General features: G+C 42.5%; 1 protein-coding gene across 8 annotated transcripts in view; it reads left to right on the plus strand.

Annotated features, from left to right (window-relative positions):
- The window catches only part of LOC119790473 (rho guanine nucleotide exchange factor 9), a 93530-nt gene extending 87125 nt beyond the window's left edge, over positions 1–6405 (plus strand). For 7 of the 8 annotated variants that reach the window (XM_038296005.1, XM_038296008.1, XM_038296006.1 and 4 more), the window contains one exon: positions 6030–6405. In XM_038296005.1, coding sequence (XP_038151933.1) covers positions 6030–6205 — 176 coding nt within the window. In that variant the 3' untranslated portion in view covers positions 6206–6405. The remainder of the gene's footprint in view (positions 1–6029) is intronic. The other variant, XM_038296007.1, reaches the window with a different exon arrangement.
- Positions 6406–14745: the final 8340 nt, after the last annotated feature.

Genomic DNA, 14745 nt, shown 5'->3' on the forward strand with positions numbered 1-14745 from the left:
GTAAAATACACCGGTGGGCCGCTATGGTAAAATACACCGGCGCGCATCAATGGTGAAATACACCGGTGGGCCGCTATGGTAAAATACACCGGTGGGCCGCTATGGTAAAATACACCGGTGGGCCGCAATGGTAAAATACACCGGCGGGCCGCAATGGTAAAATACACCGGCGCGCCGCAATGGTAAAATACACCGGTGTGTCGCTATGGTAAAATACACCTGCGGGCCGCTATGGTAAAATACACCTGCGGGCCGCAATGGTAAAATACACCGGTGGGCCGCAATGGTAAAATACACCAATGTGTCGCTATGGTAAAATACACCGGCGCGCCGCAATGGTAAAATACACCGGTGGGCCGCTATGGTAAAATACACCGGCGCGCCGCAATGGTAAAATACACCGGTGGGCCGCTATGGTAAAATACACCGGTGGGCCGCTATGGTAAAATACACCGGTGGGCCGCTATGGTAAAATACACCGGCGGGCCGCAATGGTAAAATACACCGGCGGGCCGCAATGGTAAAATACACCGGCGCGCCGCAATGGTAAAATACACCGGTGGGCCGCTATGGTAAAATACACCGGTGGGCCGCAATGGTAAAATACACCGGTGGGCCGCTATGGTAAAATACACCGGCGGGCCGCAATGGTAAAATACACCGGCGCGCCGCAATGGTAAAATACACCGGCGCGCTGCAATGGTAAAATACACCGGCGTGCCGCAATGGTAAAATACACCGGCGCGCCGCAATGGTAAAATACACCGGCGCGCCGCAATGGTAAAATACACCCGTGTGTCGCTATGGTGAAATACACCGGTGGGCCGCTATGGCAAAATACACCGGCGGGCCGCAATGGTAAAATACACCGGCGCGCCGCAATGGTAAAATACACCCGTGTGTCGCTATGGTGAAATACACCGGCGGGCCGCAATGGTAAAATACACCGGCGCGCCGCAATGGTAAAATACACCGGCGCGCCGCAATGGTAAAATACACCGGCGGGCCGCTATGGTAAAATACACCGGCGCGCCGCAATGGTAAAATCCACCGGCGCGCCGCAATGGTAAAATACACCCGTGTGTCGCTATGGTGAAATACACCGGTGGGCCGCTATGTTTATGTACGTCCTCATTACGCAGAGCTTCAGGCTGCCGTGCTCCTCTTGTCGTGGGCGTATCGGCCTTTGACTGACATCTGGGCGTTCTCCTTCAGGACTCTGTCAAGCACCTTTCAGCCCAAACTCACATTAAAAACAGTCAAAATGACGGAACTTAGATGGATATACTGACTTTTGGCTAGTATAATGGCCATGGAAATGGTGTTTTTGTAAACGTGCTTCTAAACACATTTAGTTCTTTATTTGCACATTTACACGAGAGAAGAGCAGTGAAAACAAGAACCCCGGTCATTGACGCACTCTGAGCGCCCAGAAGGTTTCCCAAACATTCAGGCTGTCGAACCAAACAGACTGATGATCAGATGGTTTTATTTTTAATACCCAATGAGATGCAGCAATGCTGCAAACTGCCTCTGCAGGGGAATTCCTCTATTAAGGCGAGAAATGACCATCGCTCCCAGCAAGGTGAAAAGATCAAATGAAAAAGGAGTGGGCTTCACTAGGAAAAAAAGAAAATTGTTATAGCAGGAAATTTAGAATAAGTGGATCTACCTCTTAAATGTAAAACTGCTTGTAACTAGTTGGATATTAATCCAAAATCTCTGGTCAAATAAACAAAGAAGTGATTCATGTCATCAGTCCTTTGGAAAGGCTGAGGTGAGCCGAAGACGTGAAGGAAATAAGAAAGGATCAAGGATCTCGAGAAATATTTAAATATCTCTGTATACTTTAACTTTGTGAACTATAGTACTGCAATAAAGTATGAACTTATCTGAGGCTTTTCCCACTTATTTTTCCTGGGATGCCAGTAATGATGGAGGCTGCTGTCTGTCTGATCTCTTTAGCCAGTCAGCCCGTATGTCAGAGAGATTTCCAACCAGTCGAATAAGCAGCCGTTAAGCATCAATGAAAAGACAGAGGGCTGTTTGCATGAAGTGTAAAGGATGATCCCAGTCTGCAGGACATGTGGGTCCCGTGTCACGCTTGTCTACAAACCTTTCATAGTAACGCAGCAGAAGCGTCTCTCTCTCGCTGAGCTAAAGGAAGACGAAACAACACAGATCTGCAAACCAGAGCAGGAATTTCAGCGAAGCTTTTCCTTAAAACTGCAGCGACTCGTCCCAAACCGGAGAACAGGTTCAGTAGCAGAGGACCACGTCACACCGAGGCTTCATGTCGGACAGGACGGAGCACCCACATGCCCCCGCTTGCTGGCATCATCCTTTAAGAACAGCCATTTATCTGCTAGGCTAGATGTCTGTACATTTACCATGACTGATTTTCTTACCAGATAAGCATGACCATCCATTAAGGTATTGATAAAGTAATAACTACAGCTGGAATGTTCTCTCTGATGCTAGGACCCCCCCCCCCAGTAGATGTCTGTGTGTTTCTAAGTGCTGTATGTGTACGTGGCTGGCACAAGGTGAAGTACTTTCTTGAATTTCAGATTCATTTATAGATTTCATCTTGAGAAAGAGGGCCATGTTGTATGGACATGGTTTGAAAATGATAAAGGTATACGCATTAGAGTTTTCCGTAGAGCTAGCACAATAAGATGCCATGGCAACTGCTAAGCAGCATTGGAAGGTGTTGTGTTTATAACGTTGGCACTGGAGCATGCAATCACTGTCCAATCTGTTTACAAGCATTATCTTGACAATCCAAGATAAACAGCCTCTACTAACACAAATAGATCCAACCTCTGACTGCTAAAACTGAAGACTCCATTTCTCATCTCGTTGGGATTTCTTTTTAAGATGCCATGGCAGCTTTTAAAAATCTCATCCTCAAATCCCAATAATTCTTTATCTTAGCAGCATAGCTGTGATGCTTGTAGACTGTAGCTTAATGACGTTGTAGGCTGTAGATTAGTGCATAATAAAACGCTTCCTGTTGGCTCTACTTTCTCCACCTGTGTGTTAAAAAGGTGCCATTCAAACAAACATGCAGACCTGGAAGAACGGGCTTCAAATGCCCCACTTCTTCATCTGTGGAGGTGAAACCTCCCAGTTCTCTGCTGGGCTGCCTCCCAGTTTGATTGAATTGCATCTCCGTCCTCCACTGTCATCTCTGCGGCTGAATTCCACCTTTCTGCCGATTCAGCTCTCATCATATGATGCAAGTGTGTCATATCTCCGGATGGATTATGCAGGAATGATAACTGGAGACTCATCTTGTTCATCTGTTTGCCTGTTTAATGTGTGAAGCATGATTTTATGTTGTGATGTTCTTGGAGATGCACCCATAAAACTTGGTGGCCAGTTTTTAAGTTTTGTTTCAAAATAACTCTGCAGGTTTCTTAGTTCGAAGCCAAAAGGTTCGATAGATCATCATCTGATTTTATTTTATTGTGACATTTGTAAAGATGTGGGTTTTTAGAATTTACTACCTACTTTCTTTGCCATATCATAAAATTAGAATCTTGCCGATTTTATCTTTAAATGACCAGTTACCCTTTTTTAACTACAACTACTCAAATTTTACCAACTTTTCAGCTGCAAAACAATGTAGCTTTTGGGAATGCTTAAATAATTTTAAATAAAAAAGATATGGAAGCATAAATCATCTGACCCAGTAATTCTGTAAATCATCCATCTGGTCCTGAAGGGATTATTTTAGGAGCAGAGGTGACGTCACACCGCCGTATAATGCTGTTTACTCCATCAGCAAAGCGTCCGGCGCCACGTCTCAGAGGCTTACGCCCATTTAAATCAGACAAGAGTCGAGCATTTTTGATGCCCGACGGGAAAAGTGTGTCCCGATGGTTTTCTATGTGTTTTTGCTGCTTTCAATGGCAGATGCAATGAAGAGACTTGCTTTGCTTTATTGGTTGTGATGCTTTTAAGAGAGAAAGTAAACCTGAAAACATCATGAATGAGGTCAGTTAATCAGGATATGATCCTAGCTTTAAAAACCAAACATCTTCCCTTTTCTTTAGGCTTTTACCTAGAAATGCATTGTTCCCCCTTTACTAATAAAATGACGAATTTTACGCCCTGTTTCGGGGATGTTGGGCTTTAGTATGCCCTAATTTTCCTCCGGAAATTTTGCAGCAGCTGCTGGAGGTGGAAACATTGATCTTTAGCTGCTGGATGTGCCGCATCAACCAATGAGAGAAGCTGATCTGGGAGCTGGCAGGGAGTCAGACGCAGCACTGCTGATGCAGAGCGCTATGATCACTCCTCTGAAACAGTTTATTAACGCCTAAATTAACTTCAAATGTAGAAACCTGCCGGCAGAATATGTTGGCTTTTATTATCCTGCTGCCTGCAGTTTGTAGCACAGACCTGAAAAACGCTAACATCTACTTCCAGCCGCCACCAACAGGAGGGGAAAACCCTGGAGAGGCGAGCGGGCCTGAGGCAGCTGCTGCTGGGGATTCCCAGTGACAGCGCAGCGCCGGTATGTGGGGGTCTGAGCGGCTCCCACAGAGAAATAATCTTTGAAGGCAGGATGGTAATCTGGATGAACTGACTGCACAGACCATGTTTTCAGGAGGACTTTCTCACTTCAACATAGATTCTAACTACTTTCTACCCGCTGATCACAGCTAATATAGCAAAGCTGCTCTCTGGCATTGAACACAGGAGCAGCAGAAGCATCTGGACTCACTTTACTGGACGGCTGACCTTATTGAGGATCAGAGATTAAGCAGCAGAAGCTTCTTTGATGGCGTTCAGACTGAACGTAGCATCAGACTTTCTGATTGTTTGAATTAACCTATGAAACATAATATGGAACCTGAAAATGATCTTATATCTTCCTTATGAAATTTCCACCTTTGGTCAACCTCACATTCTTTCCATATCAGGACTAAAGTGTTGGAACAAAGACAAAAACTTAGTTGCATTCCAGCTCTAAAGGCAGGAAATAGTGTTTCAGAGTCTAAAATTCAACACTTTCACAGGGAGGATGCCACCAGACCCCCCTACGCTTTGCAAAGCCTAAAGATGTGATGCACCAAGGTGTAAAGCCTAGGAAATATTACTAGCTAAAAGCCTGCTTTTCTTTCCACATATAAAAATACATACTTAGTGGAATTTAACAGCTTTAAAAATATAAATTATTGAATATTTTGATGGTTTCATGCTGCCAGCTCTGCAGGAGGAGAGATCATGGCTTGGATGCAGAGCCTGCCTCCCTGCCAACTACCAGATCAGCTTCTCTGATTGGTTGATGACCTACATCAAGATGCAAAGTTTTGATTTACCCACCTAAGCATCTGAACTTTTGGAAGAGCTTAATTTTCCTCAGCTCTGAACGCAGCGCATCCAGTGTTCAAAAGACTTAAGATATTCTGTGGCAGGCGGTCAAATCGCGCCGCAGGACCTCACAACGCCACCTGATGGTGTCTAAAATAGACAACACACGTTAACCGGCTGCACCTGATGCTCAACAAGCGTCAGTTTGAACGCAGCATCAAACAGCGGTAATAACAGGCTGTGGTTTTATTAAGACAAAGGTTTAGCATCTTAAACTTGAAGATTTAAAAAGAAACTGCTAACGTTTCTAAAACTAGAATGTTTATATTATAAATAAGAAGAATCCAGCGACTTTGTTTAGCCTTCCTGTTATCTACTGAAAGTGTTGCTCTCTCTCAGCCTGGATCAACCAACCACTCGCAGGTATTTTCTTGAAACATGCATCAGTATATTCGAGGAAATAATCTCGTTTTTTAATATGATGGTGAAAATATTTAGTTTTTTCTAAAGTTCAGACGTTTTTGGCCACCAGCTGATTTTTTCGGTGCATCTCTGGTTTCTGATTCTCTTTTCTACGAGAAACTGATGATGTTTCCTCTTTGCTGCTTCTCTTCTTCTCTCTTCCGCTTTGTATTCTGCGCTCCCTCCTCACCCATATCTCCCCCCCTCCCCCTGGCTTATTTCTTTGGCGCCTGCCTTCCCAGGTGTAAACAGGTGCACGCCCCCCTCATACCCGCCCCCGCAGGACCCCCTGAGCGCGGGCCATTATGAGGTGACGGAGGACATGGCACAAGGAGAGGTTTTTGAATTCAGTCAATCCAAAAGAGGCCAGGGGCCTTTCTGGCAGAATTTTAGTAGATTAGCTCCATTTAAGAAATAGAAGAACTCAGACTCTTCTGAAGGACCAGCTATTTTTCTTAGAAGCACTAAACACTGGATGATTATTTTCCAAGATGAAGAAAATACACAAATACACAAGAGACTTTGAAGTTAAGGACCAATGTTATTATATCATTTGATGGGAAACACCAAGAGGATTTTGAGACTTGAATTTAAAAATTGAAAAAAAAAAAAAAAATATATATATATATATACACCTTTACAACAATTCATATTTGTTAGTAACGTTCTTAGTCATCATGCTTCTCCAGCGGACTCTGCTGTTCGAACTCTTTCCCACGGATTCTGCACATTCACGCTCCCTCTGAATGTCCTGGAGTTCTTCAGATTGTTATTTGGTTTTCGTTTTCAATCCCTCGTCACCCGGAAAATAAAAGCAACCTTTGGTACTCGGCGGCACTGATGACAGAACCTGCTACCATCCCAGACGGATCGCTGATGCTGTATCTGGAAACCATCCATTTCTCTCTATAACGGCGTTCGTTTCACAGCCTGGTTTCAAGTCTTCCCTTCCTGCTCCGCTTTGTCCTGTTTTTTTCTATCCACCTGCTGAGCTTCTGTGAGTCAGCGGCTCTCAGAGGAAGAGCTTCTTTCTTTTGGAAGCCTGCCATCGGCCATGATATGACAGGTCAGGGAACAAATCGATAGTCGGAAATTCAATAGGATATTTACATCCTCCCTCCAACTGCTGGTGACAGGGTATTCACATCGGATCACACCGACGCTTCGATGAGCCGGCTGGGAACGGGAGATAGGCAGGTTATGCTCCACCTGCCTTGCGTCACAGCCCCTCCACCGCCTCCACCACTCTCCCCAGAGACCCCTGTAGCACTGTGCTGGCAGCTTACTGGGTGTTTGGAAAGAGCACAGCCTACCTCCACAGATGAGCAGCAAGTCGACGCATCGGCCACGGTCCAAAACAGAATCTCTTTCACATCTCGGTCTAAACTATTAAAAATCAGTTTCCTTGAGTTGATTTTCTAGAGTTTACGCTGTTAGTTTTATCCACCCTGAGTTTTATGCTCTCATTAGAATAAAGTGGTTAGAAATATGCAAAGCAGGAATTCCACTGGTTTAGTATTCTGTTGGGATGTTTAAGGAATAGAAAGGAGTGTTTAATCTGTAGCACGCGCCGTCTTTCCTGACAGATTGATTAATCTCTTAACAGTTCAGATCTTACCCCCCCCCCCACACACACACACACACTTTCCAGATCTGATCCGTGTTCTGGCAGTTCGTTCAGGCACCTTTAAGTGAGTTAGAAAGGGCCGATCAGGCGGATCTGTTTAATCAACAAAGTCCCAGCGGCGGCTTTGGGAGAGAGATCCTCCTCTGGTGAGGCGCTCAGATAAGGAGTGAAAAAAGGATTGACTCTCATCATGAAGACATAACTCTGCTTTCAGAATGTAAGTCAACCATCTGTCCACGCCATGTGATCATGTTTGACCTCAGAAGTACATTTTTGTGTTGAGTTATATCACCTAACGGACAGTGCATATACAGTTTGGCAAATTGTGCAATGTGATATATGATTATATATCTTCACTCCTCACTACGGTGTGCTACGAAAGAGATGAATATTGTTCTGTCCTTTTTGTTCGCCTTCTTACAGGCCTTATAAACCTTTGGAAACCAGACCTTAGACCTGCTTGGTATGTTGTGTAATTTATGTTTCAGTAAAGAACGGGTGAGTTGGCTGCTGGTGTCTGTAGAGATGGCTCCCGGTGAGATCGTCTTGGAAGATGAACTCTCATGCCTGGCACAGCGAAACAAAATGGTTCCCAGGCCATGTTAACCTCAGGTCCCGTGCTACACCTATCCTCCTTTACTCGCCGCCCCCCCCCCTCCGATCCACAAGCATGCACACACGCCACACAGACGCACAATCAGTCGCCGGCCCGTTCTGCTGCGGAGAAGAGAGATGCTATCTAACAGTGCCTTCCAGCATTCCACTAGTGATTATCTATTCAGTTTCACTGGCAGATTTGAATTAGTCATGAATTTTCCCCTTCGGTGCATCCCCCCCCCCCCCCCCCCCCCCCCCCCCCCCCCGTCCCCCCCCCCGTGGACCGAACTTCACCAAATCAGACAGAAACTCAAGCAGTCAGGTTTTTTCTTTTCACTGAAACCCCTTCAAACCTCTTTGTTTTAATTTGATCAACTTGCACAGAAAGGTTTGTTCGTTTGTGATCTATTCGATTTCCAGGAAGAGGATTTAGTTTGAGTTTAGAGAAGCGAACCTATTCACAGGACTTAGACTTTACATCTCAGAGTATATTATTATTATTAATAGCGAGTTATGAATCAGAAAAGAAATCATCTATTTTAACTTTATCTGCTACACTCTGTAAATAGTGTAAAAAGGACAGATCATATATTTGGATATTTTGCGTTGGAGACGAATGTTGTTCCAGTTCTAGCGTGCGGTAGACCTCAGTACCAGGTAAATGCATGCTTGTGGCATCCGATATTTTGCATGAGACTTAAGGCAACTTTTACCGGATTATTTACCTTCATCGAACTTCCAAACGTCTTATTTTTTCTTTTCTGTTGTTTTATTTCCCCCTCCCCTCATAGCGGAACCATTTATACGTGAAGCCATGCCATCTCACTGAAAGGGAGTTCTCTCTGCTCACTTCACGCTCCAAGCTGTAGTTTGTTTTTATTTATTGCCACTAAGGGCAGCGTGTCAGCGTCTCATGCTGGATCTGTGAGGTGAAACGACCCCGATGGGCTCCATGCACAGATAAAACGGGGACTTTAAAAGAAAAGTCCATCATATTCTGAAAGTTCTTTAAATATCAAATTATTACAATAAATGATCATTGTTTTTAATTCAGAGTAATTTTCATGTGAATGTGCTTTACTGGAGGCATCCATGTTTGTCAAAGAACACTACTGCCACCTACTGGTTAGTGACATTGTCACGGTGCGGTATCGGCTGTTGATCAAGTCCCAGTGCTGTATCTGGTGTTTGTCACAACGCGCTATTATCCAAGTCATCTTGAAAACATTCTTCTTCCAAATGTTGGCTACCAGAGATGGGAAGTTACGAAGTACAAATACTTCCTTACTGTACTCAAGTAGATTTTTCCGATATTTTTACTTTACTTTACTACTTATTTTTATGGTGACTTTTTACTTCTACTCCTTACATTTTTACACAAATATCTGTACTTTCTACTCCTTACATTTTAAAAAATTGTCTCGTTACTTTAGTTTTGAATCATTTCAATGGAGTTACCGTTATTATTTTTCACGTCATCAATACCAAATTCAATCTAATTGGATGGGAATCTACGTTGCATTTGACGCACCACTACAAGATGAATCGACAGATTCGGCGGTATTCATTGGCGGCAAATCATTGCAGCTTGGTGGCGGTGGCGTTAGCATAGTAGCATGGACGACGAGATGATTGAAAATGAACTCAACGGAGATCTAGTCCTATTGGCAGACATCCATTTAAAATGTAGGCAACGGCATGAAAAAAGTGGTTTCTACTTTTACTTTTATACTTTAAGTAAATTTACAAGCCTGTACTTTGTTACTTTTACTTGAGTAAAGAAGTTTAATCAGTACTTCCACTTTTACTAGAGTATTTTTTAACACAAGTATCTGTACTTTTACTCAAGTATGGAAAGTGAGTACTTTTGCCATCTCTGTTGGCTACATATTACGGGTTTTTTCTCTGGCCAGAAGTTCGATGGCAAATCCTCCCTCTTCAAGTTGGCGATCCAACGACCAACCCGTCCGTGGAGGATCAGGAATCAGAAAGGTGGAATAACTCTTTTTTTTCACTTTTACCCGATGTATTCCAGCATCCAGCTGCCATGCACGTGGGCATTGTCAGTTTCACTATAGCTCTGGTGAATTTCAATGGTGAAGTCCTCTGGAAATCTTCAATAACTGTTGTTGATTGCAGATGTGTCTAGTAGTTCCCATTGATTTAGCTTGGAAAGCGGGGAGAATGGCGCTAGGCTTACCGCACCGTGACGTCACTGCTGGAAGATGGCAGGAGGGAGGGGCTACTATATTTGGGCAAAAATGACCGCTCCCAGACTTGGTGATCGCAACGAAAATGATTGTTTTTATTTTTTTACCTATTAACGCTAAATTCATTAAATCAACGTTTTAGTTTTAGGTATAAATAATGATCCATTGATTATTCCTGCTGACTGAACTTTTCCTTTAAAACTTTCCTTTTATGCTGAATTTTCCCTTTTATTTGTTTCATTCCTTCTTTTTTTTTTTGGAGTGCCATCATCAAGCGGAGGCGAAACGGGTATGATTTTTCTATGAAAACAGAGAACCAAATAGGAGTTATTTCTGACCGCGGCAGAAGAAACGGCGTGAAATCCCCCTCTTTACACGAGCTACAGCGACATGGAAACTTATTCTATAGTTTAAGGAATGACTTGACATTAAAAATGAATCTTCTATTTATTGATATCAGTATTAGGTCGTTACATTTGGGCCAAGCTGTTTAAATATTGTGTATATTGGGTTTGTTTATACTTATATAGCTATTAATCTGACCTGTTAGGAGTCCTGAAGAACAGCTATCTGTCCACTTTCAGTTATTTCTCTTTCTGTCTCTCTGCTCATGTCAGCCACGTTAGCAGGACAAAATCTATCAGAGATTATTTTATAGTTTAGGTTAAGTTCAGCAACCATCCATGCTCTGCACCCAGTGCCTGGCAAAAATATGACCCTCTGAACATCTGCGCATTATCTAACCTTATAATCACTCACTTTAATGTCCTCTATGGGAATTTTGTTTTTGAAAGGTTTGACAAAGAGTACGGTGTAATCAGGAGGTTTGGGGAAATTAACTTATTTTACTTTTTCTTTTTTTAATCAAACGAAAGTCTAAAAAATGAGCCATTTATTTCTATTCAGCCCCGAAATACATTTTATTTCAACCTTTTTCTTTATTAATCAAACCTAAAAGGTAAATATCACCTTAGAATAATAAAAAACGATCCTAAGGACAAAAGAAGCCCAGCAGGCAGATCAGCTAACAACATATAGATCAACAACATATAGATCAACAACATATAGATCAGCAACATATAGATCAATCTACCAAGCTTGGAACATTGTCCAACTTTTACTCCATAATGGGAACCTTCAGGTGCTCCAGTGTCTTTGGCCGCAGCCTGGCAAGGCGAACACTAATCAGAGATGCAGCCAAAAGGCCCCGGTTACTCTGGAGGAGCTACAGAGAATAACAGCTCAGGTGAGAGAATCAGTGGAAAGGATTGCTGAAAATAATTCGCCCGCCACAGGAGAGAAAGAAGAAGAAAGTCACAATTTAACGAGAGCCATAAACTCATTTACAGTTTAGCAGCAACCATGAGAACCAACAGTTAGAGGAGACTATTCTGGTCTGATCAGATCTAAAGATAAATTCTATGCCTTTACTAAAAAGACCAAAATCCACTTGGTTATGATACAATAAGGTGATTTAGTCCAGATTTCCATCCTGATCGTGTTTTTTTAAATCCTTTTTGAGACAGAAACAGACGTGGTTCTATTTCCCGCCAGTATTACTAGAAAGCAAGATGGCGGCCGATGACGCAGCTACTAATCGGGTCCCTACTGACGGAGCCGTCATGCCTTACGGAAAAGCCAACGGCTCCGAGGCTTAAAGAAACGTCCTCAAACTTGGAAACAACAGAATCTTCACCAGAATTTAAATGTTTTTCTACGGTTTGAACTCTTTGGGGCTGTGTACGAACGCAGGCCCAATTTTTCAGACTTTTATTTGTAAAAGAAAAAAAATAAATTTAACTCTTTTAACACGACTCACAGCTTTGTGTCGATCTATCAAATAAAATCCCAATAAAATACTTTGAAGTTTGAGTTTCTCTTGTGACAAAATGTGAAAGAGGCGTGAATATTTTTGTAAGGAAGTATTAACATCCTCAGTAGTAGTTCCTCACTAATAGGGTCCTGTGTTGTTTCAGAATAGTCGGGGTCTAAAGTTTTCAACCAGCCATATCTCCATGTGGAGTTTGGTGACTCCCGTCTCGCAAAACTTTTCATTGTATAAAACCATCGAATTTTAGGTCCGGATTATTATTTTTTCTTCCAATCACAGAAAAATGTACTCCAGTTATTTGAACTCATATGCAAAGTGTTTTTATTTCTTCTTTCCTTTCTTCTTTCTTTCTTTCTTTCTTTCTTTCTTTCTTTCTTTCTTTCTGGCCTTTATTTGTTGTAGAAATGGTTAAAAACCTGAAAATAATGCCTATTCAATCCAGAAACTGTGAATGGGAGAGTGGAGATGTCAACTGTATGTACATTCTATGTTTTGATGTAATCAGAAGCACTGGGAATATGTTGTACTTCGCTGTAAAAAAAAATCCATATCTGATATAGCTGTACTTTTGTTGAAAATAAAACCTCTACCGAACGCCGTGTCGAGGCATCAGTGTGTGAGCCAGGGAGCGGGAGGCATTGTTGTCCAGTTTCCTGTGGTGTGACATCACATCCTGTTTGTAGGAGCTGTTTCCAACACATGACACATTCACTCCAGGAAACATCACAAAGGAAAGATTAAAGGGCATGAGATGACCGCTGTGGTATGGCAGGAATAAAAGAGACCACAGATGGCGGCCAGCCGATGACTGCGCTGCTATGAATAAGTGATGGGAGTTACGCAAACGTAGCTCCCTTATGGCTACGCTGAATCGGAGGCTGTTCACGCCGCTTCCTGGTGTTTTCAAGTCCCAAGAAGCAAGTTGTTTTGTTTTTTCTTTTGCAGCTAAGATGAGAGACGCCCCGGCAGGATGCAGCCTGTGTGTGCATGTTCTTCTTTAACCACGTCTACATTCAGTGGCTCTACGTTCAGTCGGGCTGCAGGAACGTTGTGCTGTGTGACTGTGGTCTCTAGTGGTCGGCCACGGCGCTGCACTTCCCACAGATTTCCACTTCATGGACTTCCTCTGGATTATCCTTCATCCTAATCTCCTAGTTCTGATGAAAATGAAAAAGAGAGATCATATCTCTCCTATCCTGGCTTCTCTTCATTGGCTTCCTGTTAAATCCAGAATAGAATTTAAAATCCTCCTTCTCACATATAAAGCCTTAAATGGCCAAGCTCCATCTGATATCAAAATAACCCCGAAATAAAATCCAGTGCAGTCGCCTTCAGAAGTGACTAGTAAATAGTTAGCTTAGAAATTATTTACGTTTCAGTGATCAGTTCCATCCATTATTGGAAAGATAAAGTTTGGTTCACCTGTAAACCTACCAAGACTTTAGGATCTACTAAACTAGCTGACCTTTGTTGACACTGGAGGAGCTGCAGAGAACCCTATAACACAGGCATCCTCAAAGTCTGTCCTGGAGGGATGCTGTCCTGCAGGGTTTACAGGTTTCCTGCTCCAGCACAGCTGATTCACTTTGAAAGCTGATTAACAGGCTTTTGCTGAACTGCAATCATCAGAATCAGCTGTGCTGAAGCAGATAAACCTCTAAAACCTGCAGGACGGCGTCACTCTAAAACCTGCAGGACGGCGTCCCTCTAAAACCTGCAGGACAGTGTCCCACATTAAGTAGTTACTTAACTACTTAAGTAGTTACTTCAGTAGAAGTATAGGTACTGCAGTTTAAAAACACTCTGGTAAAAGTTGAAGTATCAACTTGACCTCTTTACTCAAGTAAAAGTGTAAAAGTATGTGCTCCAAAAACTACTTAAAGTATAAAAGTATAAAGTAACCTTTTAATAAAAACAGCCAGATGCAACTATATGAACTGAAAGCTCAATTTTGGACAATTTCTATAAATTCTCTGAGATAGGGCCAAGGATGAGGGAGGTCTTGTTGGTCTCCGTCTCCCGATACGCTCTCGCCTGTGTCCGACCTTTCAGACATTTCAACATCTTTTTCTGAATCCCACATTGTAGCATGGCATAGACAATTCCAGAGATGGGAAGTAACAAAGTACAAATACTTCATTACTGTACTCAAGTAGATTTTTCTGATATTTTTACTTTACTTTACTACTTATTTTTATGGCGACTTTTTACTTCTACTCCTTACATTTTAAAAAATTGTCTCGTTACTTTAGTTTGAATCGTTTCAATGGAGTTACCGTTATTATTTTTCACGTCATCAATACCAAATTCAATCTAACTGGATGGGAATCTACGTTGCATTTGACGCACCACTACAAGATGAATCGACAGATTCGGCGGTATTCATTGGCGGCAAATCATTGCAGCTTGGTGGCGGTGACGTTAGCATAGTAGCATGGACGACGAGATGATTGAAAATGAACACAACGGAGATCTAGTCCTATTGGCAGACATCCATTTAAAATGTAGGCAACGGCATGAAAAAAGTGGTTTCTACTTTTACTTTTATACTTTAAGTAAATTTACAAGCCTGTACTTTGTTACTTTTACTTGAGTAAAGAAGTTTAATCAGTACTTCCACTTTTAACAGAGTATTTTTTAACACAAGTATCTGTACTTTTACTCAAGTACGGAAAGTGAGTACTTTTGCCATC

This window comes from Cyprinodon tularosa, unplaced genomic scaffold (assembly GCF_016077235.1).
Source record: "Cyprinodon tularosa strain WSP-4 unplaced genomic scaffold, ASM1607723v1 ctg365, whole genome shotgun sequence".
In the NCBI taxonomy this organism is placed as follows: Eukaryota; Metazoa; Chordata; class Actinopteri; order Cyprinodontiformes; family Cyprinodontidae; genus Cyprinodon; species Cyprinodon tularosa.